This window comes from Diplotaxodon limnothrissa, linkage group LG1, assembly GCF_057381915.1.
Source record: "Diplotaxodon limnothrissa isolate DT_005_m linkage group LG1, D_limnothrissa_male_GT1.1, whole genome shotgun sequence".
NCBI lineage: Eukaryota > Metazoa > Chordata > Actinopteri > Cichliformes > Cichlidae > Diplotaxodon > Diplotaxodon limnothrissa.
The window spans coordinates 14210885-14226089 of NC_140596.1; the positions used below are offsets into that span (position 1 = coordinate 14210885).

The 15205-nt window shown below is 39.3% G+C and overlaps 1 protein-coding gene across 1 annotated transcript in view; it reads right to left on the reverse strand.

Moving 5' to 3' along the window:
- The window catches only part of mdga1 (MAM domain containing glycosylphosphatidylinositol anchor 1), a 194697-nt gene extending 179718 nt beyond the window's left edge, over window positions 1-14979 (reverse strand). Inside the window, exon 1 of the mRNA XM_085353267.1 lies at window positions 14913-14979. Coding sequence (XP_085209393.1) covers window positions 14913-14979 — 67 coding nt within the window. The remainder of the gene's footprint in view (window positions 1-14912) is intronic.
- Window positions 14980-15205: the final 226 nt, after the last annotated feature.

A 15205-nucleotide genomic window follows, 5' to 3' on the forward strand; every position in this document is an offset into this window, starting at 1 on the left:
TGTCTCGCTGATTCTTTCCATTTCTTTCAGATTTTTTGTCAGTCTCTCTCTCTCTAGGGAAGCCTTTCTTCTTTTAGCTGCTCTGTATCTAGCCCTGCCCTTTTCAATGTCACTCTCACCGCGTCTGGTTTTTAATGTAAGCCTTTTGCTCTACTATGTGTCCTTCAACTGTATTTTTTTTTACTCTTCTTCCATGAACCAAACCCATTCCACATCATCAGCTGTCAAAATTCAATCAGATTTCACCAATCATGTGTTAATGTCTAAACTGGAAAGGTAGTGTTGATATAAAAATGATATGATTCATTTTAGGGAAACCAAGTTGTCAGTTTACATAAATTCATACAACCATGCCATTCAGATTTCTCTCCTCGTAGCGTCAAATCCTCAAAATGTGATGATGACATACACCATCACTACCTAAAGCTTTTTTTCTCCACATCATCGCTGTGTAGCCACGAGATCAGCTGACAATTCAGAAAATTGTCGCACACATCTCTGGTTTCTTTGGATGAAAATGTGAAATTTACCCACTAGATTATCCTGCCTCACAGTACCTCCTCCACAAATGAAGGATGTGTGAGGAAATTACTTTTATGCAGGGTAACATGTCCCTACTGAGCCACGGGCGTCACAGTGATTGAGTTCAAAATAATATTCTCATACACGAATCTGAAAATTGCAGATCTCATTAGTTTTCCATCCTCATAGAATGCATTTCCACAAGCTCTCTACAGGGCTAGATAGTTTAGACTTGCTTAAGCTTCGGATAATCTTAATCTCAAGATTTTTATTAAGAATCAGTATGAACTCTGCCTTTTTTGCCAACAACGCGGTTTCCTGACTTTTCCATGTCAGACCGACTCATCGGCCACGGATGTGGCTTGTGAAAAGACTATTCCTATCCACAGGAAAAGTACTGGCGCTGGTTTGAGGTGTCACAAGTGAAACATGTGGAAAGCTATGCTAAATTGTACAAATAGATATTTCAATGTTGTTAATAAATGTACCTGTCCTAGAGCATAAAATAAATAAACAAATAAATTTACATGTCACAGGATGCCATTTACACCACTGTACAGAAAACGTCAAATATGCAGCAGAACCTAAGAAGTGGTTTTAATATGCTTTTTAATTCATTGTCAAAGGCTGTTACTACTTAACTCACACACTCATAACGCATCTTAGCTATACCACAAAATGGGTCAGAAATTATACTAACAATAACTAAAATAGCCTTGACACAAGTTTACAATGTTTAGACAGATAAGCTGTTCCAGCTTGATGACCAACACTGGACAAACCACTGAACAAGCACATCATGCTTCATTTCTAAGGAGCTTGGAAAGAAAAGCGTCTGGACTTCTTCAAGTTGCTTGAAGACGTTTCACCTCTCATCCAAGAAGCTTTTTCAGTTCTAAGGTCAAATGGTGGAGAGTCCAGATTTAAGCCCTGTGGGAGTACCCCCCCAAGCGGGACATGGACCCCCTAATAATCTTCTACCTAATCACACAAGCCAAGGTGTGAAAACTGGTGTAGGTCACAATCAGCCAAGGTTTTAGGTGAACGCATTGTGAAAACTAGCCCGACCTTATCATGCAATTTCCTAAGGTCAGAAGGCCCAAGATGAGAGTGGGCATTATGGCGTCTGGGAAGGGATTTCAACACTGGATTATAGATGCAGACAGTTGGTGTCGTAAGCCACCGCCTCTTTGAACAGTGGTGTCTTACGACTGACTTAAAACTGAAGAAGCTTCTCGGATGGAAGGTGAAACATCTTCAAGCAACTTAAAGAAGTCCAGACGCTTTTCTTGCCAAGCTCCTTACAGTACGATGACCTGGATGACTGAGAACCTACCCAGAGACATGTTTCTTTTCATTTCAACTTACAAATAAATAAACTCTGAAAATTAAAAGTGTGAACTAACTACAAGTTACTTTTCATTTACAGCACCCACCACAGAATGACTTAACATGTCATGTACAACATAAATGAGCACACCTCTGTGCAATATCACTTTTATACATCAGTCAGTATACCTTTCATTACTAGGATTGAAAACTTGTCTTTTTTACTTTTTTTTCTCATCACTGATGAAACACAAATTTCTGGAGAAATGTACAACCAGATTTTGTTTCTTCTGCTCTTTGCCTGAGGGCTGCGTTGCTCAGTCTTTTTAAAATAGAAATAAAGGTGTTTATTGGATTCCAGTCAGCATATCACTATCACAGGGGGACGGGTGGAAATTCAGGATTCAGTAGGCTGGGAAAAAAATCCAAAATCTAAATCTTTATTTTAAAACAGCAAGTGGTCGTGCACAGGAAGGCAGGAACTGTGGCAAACAAACCAGATGTGGAGAATACAAACAGAAGTCCATGAAGCAGCCCAAAAGGTCAAAGAGGAGATCAGCTGCAGACATGGGAAAACAAGCAGTGCTTGAAAGGTTGACTAATCCAAGTTTAAAGGCAATCAGGCAAGTGGGAGATAGACAGCTGACACTATATTTGCATTGCAGAGCCTGACTGGGAGCAGGTGTGGAATTAAAAACTAGAACTAAACAAGCTAATCAGAAACCCAATCTCAAATGCATAACTAAGAAATATATTTGAGTGTCTTCACCACTTTTACTTTTGGACTCACTCCAAATCATTGCACTAACACCTCTGTGCTTCACTCTCAGACTATGTGGTATTCGGTTGTGGTATTCTTGGCCAGGTTCATCCCTGACATGCTGGACCACAGCTGAGCTGAACAATTTTATCTTTATCTCATTTAACCAAAGAATATCCCTCTAATAATCATCAGGATTCTTAAAAGTTCTTTAGAAAAGTTTAATCTTTCTATTTTGTGCCAAAGATTTCTTGGATGCTCACCATAGAGGTTGATGTTAAGCAATGTCGTCTACACTGTCTGAGCTGTTACAGAAACTCTGGTGACCCTTGAGCCAAGAGTGAAGCACTTGCCCTTCTAGCTAGACTATCCAAGTATCTCTGTCCATTGTGTCACTTTCAGAGATCTGCAGCTCTGAGCCTCCCATTTGACAACTGTCCTGTGTTCGGTTTTGTCTTTGCAAATTCTCACAATTAACCTTTTCATTGTTCAATGACTTCAAACCTTAACCAGAAATGTGGCTGAAAATTAACATGGTAAAATTGCTATCAAGCAGTAGAAGAATCTTCGGTGTTTTGACCTCCAGATGTTCGTTCCTCTAACGAAGCAATGTCACTTTGATTAAATTTTACATTAGACGTAACATGCTGCTTCATATAAATAAAAAATGACATTAACACTGATTGCGCTTCGTCCACACATGCTGTCTGCACTGCTGTTTCTGGTTTAATATAGCTGTTGCAGTGAACATGTCACATGTCGAGGTAGTGAAACCTGCCTCTGTAAGCTTAGCTGCATTTTCTGTTTTTTAAAAAAGATCTTTTTCCGTGCATTCTGTGAATCACATCAATTTGTTCCAGGGTTACAAATGCACTTACTGTTATAAATCAGGAAGGTCATCAATAATTTTTATTTCTCACGTCGTGCATCAGTAGTTCTTTCAACAATACTGACTTTTTCCCTTTATGTGTGAGTCTAAAAAAATAAATACATAAAAAAAGTATATAAATACATTTAAATAATACATGCAACATTACACACTACACTGCAGTCTTACTTAACTGAATGTATGAACATGATATTTATATGCACAATCAACCTTACTAACATATAGAATATATTCTGTTCCTTAAAAACCACAATGCAGTGCTCTCAAATAACACAGAGAGCATGTTGTAGTAAATCCAGCAACTGAAATGAGGCTCACTCTGCTATATTTAATGATGACTGACAGGGTACTTAACCTGTAAGAAAACTCACTCGGTGGGGCTGATAGTTAAAGTCAAGTTTAACTATCAGGGGCGATCGGGGCTCAAAGAGTTGGCAGTTTGTCTTGTAACCGGAAGGTTGCCGGTTCGAGCCCCAGCTCGTACTGTCTTGGTCGTTGTATCCTTGGGTAAGACACTTCACCTACTGCCTACTGGTGATGGCCAGAGGGGCCGATGGTGCGATATGGCAGCCTTGCTTCTGTCACTACAACTGTAGCTGCCTCCACCAGTGTGTGAATGTGAGAGTGAATGAATAGTGGAATTGTACAGCGCTTTGAGGGCCCCGAAAAGCGCTATATAAATGCAATCCATTGTTATTATTAAGTTAAAGAAAACATGAAAAGGATATATGAATCTTTTTTACACTTGTAACCTGTCTTCTTATTTCTTTTTATATCCTTTTTATGAAATAAAAGAAATTGAACCAGTTACATCCTCCAGTTTTTTGTTTGCTTAATTTCATAAACAGTTGGTTGGTGTAACAGGCTTACACCAACCAACCAAATCAAACCAGAGCACCTTTCCCTTTGTCCTCATTTCCTCAGGTTGCGGCTGTCTCCTTGCTCCCTAGTGTCAGCCGTCCACTGGCTTCCCAAAAGCCTGTCTGCAGCTTTCAATGACCGTGTGCGCTATGTCCTATATTTGCAGTAAGTGGAGAGGTGGGTGGATGCTTGCCACTGAATCAGTGGATGATGGTGAGAAGATGACAGGGCTTTGGAGGAGAGAGAGAGGCTGTGTATAAAGAAAGAGAAGGGTAGTGAAGGGAGGTGGGGGGGGGGGGGGGGGGGGGGTTAGGAGAGTTTAAGGGTTGGATCCAGCGAAAGGACGTGGATGAAGAGAGGGAATTAGGATGGAAAGAGGATGGAAAGCTCAGACTGGATGCACTTTTATGACATGCTAAGGGTAGCTGTATGGATGGCTGGGAAGGAAAAGAGGATCAGTGTGAGGAGGGAAGGGAGGGAGGAAGGTGACAGGAACATCTTTTTTGACTGGTACAAGTTTAGTAGATGGTTAAAGCCAGAATGAGGAAAGATGTGGCGGAGGAGGAGAGGGATCAGAATGTGTAGCTGCTGGCAGGTAAATTGCTACACTGAGAACATGGGGACTTTTCAAAATATCCGGCAGATTATACCCCATCTCCTCTGAGCCAGCTGAGATGCATGAGAAGAAAAAGATGTGAAAGTGTGAGAGCAGCAGGCTAAAATTTCAAACATTTAAAGTGCCGGAAAATTTGAGTAAAACCACCATGTGTATGGGAGGAGGAGGGGAATTTGCCACTGAGGGAGAACAAGTTTGAGACACTGACTGAGAACGAAAGAGGAAAAGGGAGAGGGCGAGATCTCCAAGCAGCACGCATCGCTGAATTATTGAGGCCTGACTTGTGTAGGAGCAAAAGATAGATTTCCAGTGTTGATCCCTTCTTGCTGTCAGAAAGTTTAGTTGGACACGACCAACTTGAGCAGCTGTGGTTGTTTTGTTGTCGTTTGGGGGTTTTGGCAGTCACTACAGGGAAAGGCAAAATCTATGTGGTAGGAACAACTTGAAACAATGTGGCAGAAAGTAGACTGTGTGCTTCCTGACACTCATTTATTTAAAACACATCTTTCTACCTCTAATTTATTTAGAGCATATATTTTTGCCACTCATTTATTTAGAACAAATCTGTATATACACGTGTGCTGAGGGCACCATCATAAATACAGATATGTAAAGTCCCCTAATTTGCTTTGTGTGAGTCAAAAAAAATGTGTCAGCTGTGTTGTTGACACCTGTAGCCTCCCATAGAGTATTCATTTACAGAGAGAATTCTTAAATCCAACCTAGTGTATTTTACAGAATTTTAGTTATTTGTCTTTATTTGTTTTTACTTGTACATGGCAATGTTTACCCAAGCGGCAATTTTATTTTTTAAGGACCTACAGCTTGGATGTCTCTCATCCATAGAGGCTCTGACATCTTTCATGTCTGGCATCAACAGGTTCCACTGTTTGAAAAAATACTTCTCAATCACCACCACAACTGTGAGCATGAAAAAACCATGTCTGTTCTTGTATAGAATGTCTAAAGAAAAAGGTGAATATAGCCACCATGACATCACCTTTCAGCTAATTAAGCCCTCTTTTGAAACCTTCAAGGTTCAAGGTTTTACCAAGGACAACGATCAAAGATCGACGAGTAGTCGAGACGTTTTCTTCTATATCTTTTTATACCTCTGACTTCCTATTGCAGGGGTCAGCAACCTTCAGCATAAAAAGAACAATTTATCCTCTTTTACCAAACAACAGAAGAAAAAGGATAGAATGAGTATAAAGTAAATAAATATACAAAAAGCTGATTTTTTTCCCCCCTTTTGTTCAAAGCTTGTAGTCAATCATAGTTGAGGGGCTCTAAGAGCTCAAGAGCCACATGCACTTCTGTTGTGGCTTCACTTTCTAAGACCTGGAAACTGTATCCAATTTGTTTCATAGTCTTTTGTCTTTTATTGACTCTCTCCATTCTTCTGATGTGATTTAGCGCCACATCTGTGCAACCTGGTCCAAGAAATAGGGCCAGTTGTCAGACTGTAACAACTTACTGTCTTGGTAATGATAGTAGTAAATGCACGACTGCATTGTGCGAGTTTACTGAGAAGACAGTTTCATAAAGACAATGTGACAAAGGACATGTAAAAGTTATTAGCACACACATGAACAAATCAGTGTGTGAATGGATAAATATGTGAGTGAAGCAGTGAGGGTGGTGGTTAGGCCAACTAGCAGGTTGCCCTAGATTTATGACACCTGGCTCTTCATTTCCCAAATATGTACAACAGAGGTGACAATAGCCATGTGTACAACAAACATGCCTGCTTGAATTCTTTCTTCAGCATATGAGAAGTTTTGTAACCAACATTTGCATATTAATATATTCTGTATATTTCAATACATGATGAAAAAGATATCAGGGACCAAGCAGTATTCCAAGCAGAGTAACTTTATATGTGGGATTGTTGATGCCAATGTCTGTAGGATTAAAAAATTCAAACTTTTAAAAGTACCAGTGGTGGCAAGAAAAAATACTGTGGCTTGCATAATTTTCACAAGGACTGTCTGATATTTCTGAAAAAATCCACTTAGAGAAGCTTGTATATAAATCTTGCAATATATGAGGAAACTATGCTAAGATTTACCAGCAAAAAGAATGAAGCTAAAGACAGAAATAAAGGCTGAAGATAAAGGAAAGCAGGGTGAAAGAGAAGTGAAGAAGAAAGCAAGTGACAGTGTGAGAGAAGTGCAAGAGGAGGCAGACGGTCTCTGATGTAAGCCATGTTCTCACCGCTGTTCACAACCGTCCTGTTGCCTTCATGAATAAGTTAGATGCCAAATGTTCCCTCCCTATCATGTCCATGCATGCAGGTGCACAATACAACTCACACATTAAAACACTATACCCCTTATTCTTCAACTTTCAAGTCCCCGTGCACACAAAAAACTAAAAAGACACCACCAGAGCACATCTACACAACAACTTTGCTATTTTTTCTTTCGCCAAAATACGTTGAAATATAAAGATGCTCTGCTTTACTAAATTTCTGCACAAAGAAACATACAGAGACCCACACATATTCCCTCCTGAAGTAGAGCCAGTAAGAGGTGCTTGATAATGTCTGACAGAGTGACAGGAGTACAGAGGCAGTACAGACGAGAAAAGTGAAGTTTCCCTGACAGTTTTTCCTGCCCACAGGGCACCTACGTCATCCTGTTACACTCTGGACATCTCTCATCCAAAGAGGTATGTGTGCTGGTGTGTGTAGTCCCATGTATTATTACCACGTATGTGACACTGACCAACATCCAAATGCAAAGACATGAAAATCGGTAGGAGTATGGTTCACCAGAAGGTAACATGTTTGTGCACATGCTTCTCTGTACATGCATGTGAAAATTGTATCTGCATGAATGATAACATAATCATCCAAGAGAGAGAGTTAAATACGAAGACAGGAAATAAGAACTACAAATGAACAGATTGAAGAAGGGTTGCGTAATGATCTTTGAGCAAGAATTATAAAGACTGTGACTGCGCTTCAACATAGAAACATGCTTCAGGAGCCTCCAGTGATTCTCAGCATTTTATTCTGCCTCATCAAACTTGTATATTTAATTTGTCCTGGCAAAAGAATTGATTCACTGATAGTGTTGGATTGACAAAAGAAAGTTGTTGTTTTTTTTACAGCAAATTTATGACAAAAGTAATCTCGAGCCACTTTACATGTATTCATTTATATGTATGATATAAACCCTGCAGTTTTAGAGGATGAACCCTAAGAAACAGACAGTTCCCTATGAGCCAGAATTTGGCATCAGTGGGGAGGAAGAACACTCTTTTAACATTAGGAGACCTCTGACGTGAGTCGTGCTGGTAGGGACAACGATCTGCTATGAAGAGAAGAAGGGACAGTATACAAACATTAATGGGATGCTGGAAGAAGACTATTCATATTAATCTTCTTATTCACTCTCCAATAAAGTGAACAAAAATGTCCATACAAGACCAGTTATACTGCCCACCGTGCTATGAAGTTGAATGCAGTTTCTTATTTCTTACTTTTTTGCTGTATTGATAAAAAAAAATCTAATAAGTAAATTAAGTTGGAGTATATATATATATATATATATATATATATATATACATGTATATATATATATATGTGTGTGTGTGTGTATTGTTGAGCCCACCGCCAGCTCCAGGTCTAACTTATGGCAAGCATGGTGATAAATCAGTCCTCCAATGACATAGTGTGTCTTAGTGTCTTAGTGTGCTTATCCTTTAGCCCCCAGGTAGTGAGACTAGTGTAAACCAGAGTCAACATATCATTTTGGCCATAGGTCTGTGGTGTTGCAGCTGATCTCTAGGTTAATAGAAATGTTGTCAGGCTTTAATATCGAGTCAGCTATACAGCAAAATATGAAAGAGGAAAGGAGAGCAAGGAAGAGTGATCAAGGGAAAAAATGGTAAGAAAACTTAGTTGGGGAAGCATTGTAGTGTATCTATGAATGTCAGTAAAAAATGTAATTAAAATTAATATCTATCTATCTATCTATGCTTTTAAAAAGAGATTAAGTTATTGACTTTGAGCAGCACTCCAACAATTTCAAGGCCTTTGATTAAAAGTGATACAGACAGAAAGGTCACTTGGTAGCTATAGTTCATATTCATGTAAGAGGGTGCAATCTGTTAAGCAAAACATGGATAGTGTGTGTGTGTTTGCATTACTGATGTATTTATAATCATCTGTGTACACAGTCATGTTTTGGTGACCAACTCCCTTTTAGTGATGAAAAAACATGTCCTCAAAATTAAAAACTACAGGTTTTAAGATCGAGGTCAAAGTTCAAAGTGATTTTAAATTTAGGTTACATATGGGTAAGGTTTAGACTTGTGTTTTGATGCAAAACCTTGCCTGATTACATGTCTGCATGCGTCTCTGAATATTCGGTGCCTACATCTCTGCATGTCAAAAGAAAAAAGCAGGTAAGGATTAGGAGGGATGTAAAAGATTACTATCATCTCTTGCTTAACGTTTCAGTAGAAAAGGGCAATATTCAGCATTCAAAATAAACTCAGTAGCATGAGACATGAAAGAGACACAAACAAAAAGTGCTGATGTGAGAAGAGGAAGAGTTAAAGTCACAGGGGAGCCAGTGGCCAGGTCACATAAACCTGCGGTGATCTATTTCATCTGTGTACCATCGGAAGATAATATACTGTAGATCTTCTGTGATATCACAAGACAGAAATACTCTATTAAAAGTAAAGCGTTTAAGTTTTTCATCCGAAAGTAGAAAAAAAACAGAAAATGATTATAAATTAAATAATAACTATTGTAAAAATGAAATCATTTAGAAAGCAGCAAGGTCTGTGTTAGTGTGGCTATATTATTTAGGATTTGGTCAATAATGTATTTTAATGTTTACATTACTTTAATATTGCAACTAGTAAAAATCAGGATGTATGTACTTGTTATACTGCTTAGCAAATGTCATCTTTTCTTTCTTAAATAAAAAAATGGTCACATTTTAAGTAATTTTAGATTTTGACATAAAGTGGTATAAAACAATACTTCTGTTTTTTGTTTGGTTCTTTAGCAGTGATGGATGTACTAAAGGTAGTTACTAGAGCAGGGCAATATGGCCAAAAATATTTATCACGATATATATTTGAAAATTTGCGATAACGATATAACCGACGATATAATTGATGCGAGACAAAATACAACTCCACAACATTACTAGCGCAAAAAGACAACCTTCCATTTATTTTCACGTAAACAAGAAGCTGGTTTTTATGTACATTAAAGCTTCATAAAAATGTAACAGTGCAAATGCAAATTCCTTGCTGAAAGTTTAACCAAAAGGCATTTCCAGTAGAAATGGGCTGACATATCCTGAGCATAACCATGTATAATATCCACTGAAGTTAAAAAGAGGTGCTTTGCAACATTAAACTGCAGTGTGCAGTACGCATTTTTCGGACCATAAGGTGCACGGGATTATAAGGCACATTAAGCGAAACAAAGCAGTCAGATAAATCAAACTTTATTAAACTCATTCTTCTTGCTTCCTCCACTTCTGTACCATTGATTCATTAATGTTGAATTCTCTGGCAGCTGCTCTATTCCCATGTTGTTGCAGTATATTAATGACTAACCTCGTATTGTGGATGGATTATCTCAGTTGTTCTCCTGACTGAAGTTTGGTCCGTTTACAGCATCCTGCCATGCGATTGCATTTGTCTCTAACCATGAAGAACCTTCACGTTAACTTATATAAGTGCAAAAGTGTTAGTGTTCGTCCTCCAGCTTCACTGTTTATGTTATGCTAACATAGCTGTGTCGCTAGCGATCACGTAGCACATCATTATATACCAGCTAGCCAAACTTCAGTAACCCTACAAACGTCACTGCTGTTTAGTTTCCTGTCTTCATTTATGTTGGAAGTGATAGCAGAGCTGTACGTTTGAATTTTTTCAGAAATCTCTCAGTCAGAACATGCAATATCATGCTTAGGTAACTAGCGAAACTAGCGAGCTAACTTCCGCTAGCTTCCTGCTAACTTCTAACTCCGTTAAATGTAATAACTTTTGTTTTCATGGATGCCTGGAAGTTAAACTTTATAGTTACACCTGGTAAAGCAGCAATGCTGATCGTTTTATTAAAGATGAAAGAATTTAGACAGTTTTTAACTCTAAGTGATGCTGCAGTGTTGTTTGACCTGAAGCATACGGAGTTTAGGACCCAGATTACTCCCAGATTTAAGAGCATCTTAGAACGGCCGCTTGCATGTTCTGCAAAAAAATGTGCTTTGTTGTGTATCTGATGGACAAACACCAAACCAGTTCCACATCACGGAAGTTGCACCATTTTTACAAACCAATTCTGGTTCATCTGTTTCACTCAACAATCGGCCATGTGCGTATGAAAACAAAGGCACTGCGCATGCGCGTTTTACTCCCATTCTATCGCGATATTTCATTTTCCTATCGTTGCCTAACATTATACCGGTATTACCGTGAACGGTATAATATGGCCCAGCCCTAGTAGTTACTTTAGGTAACTAGAGTACTTGAGTAAATGTGTGTATTTAGTTTCCATCATAGACTGCAGTGAATAAAGTTCCAGATTAAAACATATACACAGAGACAGCAAATAAAAATGGGAAATGCAGCAAGCTTTTCATTCAACCTTAGGCAACATCTTCAAAGTTTTGTTACATCTGTGCACACTTTAAGCATATTAACTTAGTTTCTGCATTTCCTGTAGTGCTTTGTTCTGTGGCCAGTGGCAAGGCCTAATTTCCCCAGCTACTATACGAGTCTTGCTCAAATCTAAAAAAACAAAAGCACTGTTAAGCAAAATCACTGATTTAAGTTCATTAAATTTCCTGTTAACAAGCACATAATGAAGCATCACATTGCAGCCTAATGCAGTCTGGATTCCATCTACACCACCAGCTAATGGCTTTGTGTGACTTTGTCGAGCAATCAATAATTTGGTGTCTCTGTGAACTCTGTTATTTCACACAGTGTGATGTCATGCAGTACCACAACATGAAGAGACACTTTTCCTGGTACACTCTGTCTGTGTTGACTCTTCAGTTTAGAAGTCACATCCTGCCAAACTGCCTCGAAGTTTAATCCTTAAGTGCGTTAAGACTTGCCGCATGTGAATGCCACATCATGCTTGTAATGCCCTTGGATTACAGTATATCCAGATTAAATGAAACTTCAGAATCACTATGTATATATGCAGGAATGTTTGTGAGGAAATGCATATAAAAGGCTTATCCCCCAAGAGAAAACAGAGGAGAGAAGGAGAATGTTTGATAAATTTAAAAAAAGACGTACTATAAATGATCTGATTAAACTTGCATAACAAAGCTTGCTTAGCTGTGACAAAACATATGGTGTGAGGCTTTTTCTTTTTGCTATTAAATACACAATCACATTTTATTGGTGTACTTGTCTGTCCAATTCCAATTTGACGGACAGGTGTTACAAGCTTTTTGACAGACCTCACAGAAGTCCAATCAATACTACACTGCTGCAAGAAAAACAGTGACTGATCCTAAAGTCCCTGCTGAGCCAGCAAACTGTTGCAGTGGGATTGAGTGTGTCTTCTGCACAAGCATATCCCTCTCACACTTGCGCACACCAACACACCCAGAAGTTCACAGGATCACACTCTTCACACACTCGCATACACGAGCACAAACACCTGCATACACAGATTCACAAGCGTGAGCTGATAAAAACGCACACATCCAAAAACACCCCAGAGAAGGCTACAGTAAATGAACCTCACAGCCATCCAAAGCACTGACATCAATCAGGCACGCTTTCACCGTTTGGCTCCCGACGGACGGTGAGTCGCATCTGTCTGCTAGAGCAAGTGCTAAACAATTCCAAAGTGACAGAAACCATTTTATGCATATCTGCATATACAGCATGCCAAACTCGTTGGCACTCTTCCTGATCACCCCTACTTGTGCTATTTACTGCAATTGTGTAAATTGTGAAACCATTTGCGTTTTCTGAATGACTCTTTTTAGCGACGGTGATTTTCCTACATGAACACAGATACGCTCAGCTAAGCAACACCAACACACAATCCACCGGGATTGCTGGGCGTCTGAATAGTGGCCAGTACAATTCCCAAGAAAGCTGTGGGCCTTTTCTTCCCGCAGCGGTGCCTAAAAGGCTACTCTTGCACAAAAGACACATATTCTATAAAACTGGGAAGGAAGACTCTGATAAAAAAAAACAACCAAACTAAACAGCGCTGGAGCCTCCACGCCTGCCAGTGACTGCATATCTGCTTCGACCCACTGCATATTTGTGACAGAGCCCATGAGGCTCAGATGTTTCATCAGACCCAGTACATCACCCTAAAGAGAACGCAAGACTGTTTTACACAGCTATGAAACAAAATAGATGAGAACAAGAATGCACAAGGGTGATTTTGAGATGTGAGCCTTTAACGGGACCGTGTAAGTAGAACAGAAGTACCTTCACAGGGAGACAAATGTTCAATTTTTAAAAAAAATGGCAGCCAGCAATGAAAGCACACCTCAAGTTCTGAATATCTTTTTGAACCATTTTGTTAGAAAAACATCTGCAGCATCCACAAATTTGATCTTTTAGAACATAATAGCATGCTAATAACAATCCCAAGGTAAGGCGTACACCTGCGTTTAAAACATGAACTCGGAAAACTGTTTGTAATGGAACTAATAAGTGCACAGATGAGAGAAAATCTGAGAAAAAAAATAACTTCTGCACACTTCTGGTGATTTCAATCCATCGCCATTATTGTACATTTATAGGCTCTTACAAGAACTGAGGGCTGACAAAATACAGATTTTGAAAGCAAAAATCTCAAGTATTTTATTTTAAAGTCAATGCAGTCTCTCAACTAGTGGTTCCAGTTGAAACGTTACAGTGGATACAATAAATCTGAGAATTGTCCGTGTAATTTGGATATAGTTTACACAGATGCTGACATGACAGCCGCAGTGCGAAGTATTGGAGCAGTACGAGTCTGATTAGGAAGGACTTTTATACAGGCCTATATGCTTCAGCAAATGACAGATTGTCAGCATTTCTCAGTGTGAAGGCAGGCTGCGGGATTGCTTATGACAACAGCACTCTGTGCTACAATGACTAAACAGACCCTGTTTTCAATGGCTGCCACATGCCTTCAAATGTCAAAATCAAAGTATCAAAGCTGACAGATTGGTTTGTGTGTTTTTCTTGCCCGAAGGGACAGGAGGATGCATAACTGGCCAGGCGCCTGTTGCTGAAGCAACTGAGCTTCTGTAATACAGTAAACTGCAGTCGCAAGAGGTGACAAATCTCAGCTTTATCCTAAAAAGCATAGAGCGATTGTCCTGTTTAACCTGCCTGACAAAGACGGACCGTATATCAGAGCGCTCTAACTCTGCCTGTGCTGCTCTCTCGTCTTTCTCGCTGTCGTTCAGAGTGCGGGTGCCTCTGTGTGGAGCTGATTCAGTATGTATGGGACAAAGTGTTAACTTAATTCAAGCCAAACTTTGCCCTTTTTTCATTTTTAATCATAAGCCTTGGACAACTTTAATCTCACTTTGTGTAATAAATCACCAACCTAATTTAGACTTTGTATAACACATGCGTTTGACCATGACGATTTTATTTTTTTCAGCCTAAAAATGGAATTAAATTGGATTTACAGTAGCTGGGTTTCCCTTCCACTACAGGGTTGGATGTTTTCCCAGCTTTCCTCTTTTGACTTCCAAGAAGTGAACTCTCCCTTTTAAGATAATTTGTTGTCCATCTCCCTCAGGCTTTTCTCAGGAGTGTTAAGACCAGTTATTGCAAGGCCTTGCTGAAACAAGAGCAATTTGGAGCTCATGACAAGCCTTCAATTACGCTCGTTGCTAGCAAGCTCACTCAGTCAGCATAATAAAGCATGTATTGATGTAATAACAGGAATACATAAGTAAATATAATGCCCTTACCGTAAACTCCTTGGCCCCAGGCAAGAGCATAAACACGAGACAATAACAATATCCAAAAAAGCCCCATGTTCAGCTCAGGTCCGTCATAACCTGAGAGAAAAAGACAAGGGTGAAAACAGAGGCACGGAATGGAACAGCCTGCAAACGTAACTATGGAGGATGGAAGAAACGACAACTGAGTGATTGTAATCAAAAAGGAGGGGAAAGATACTTTAAATTGCTTTGTTTTAGTGTTCAACTATGTCCCCTGCAACCCCATAAGCCGTGAAAATAATATTACAGAGCAATTTAGT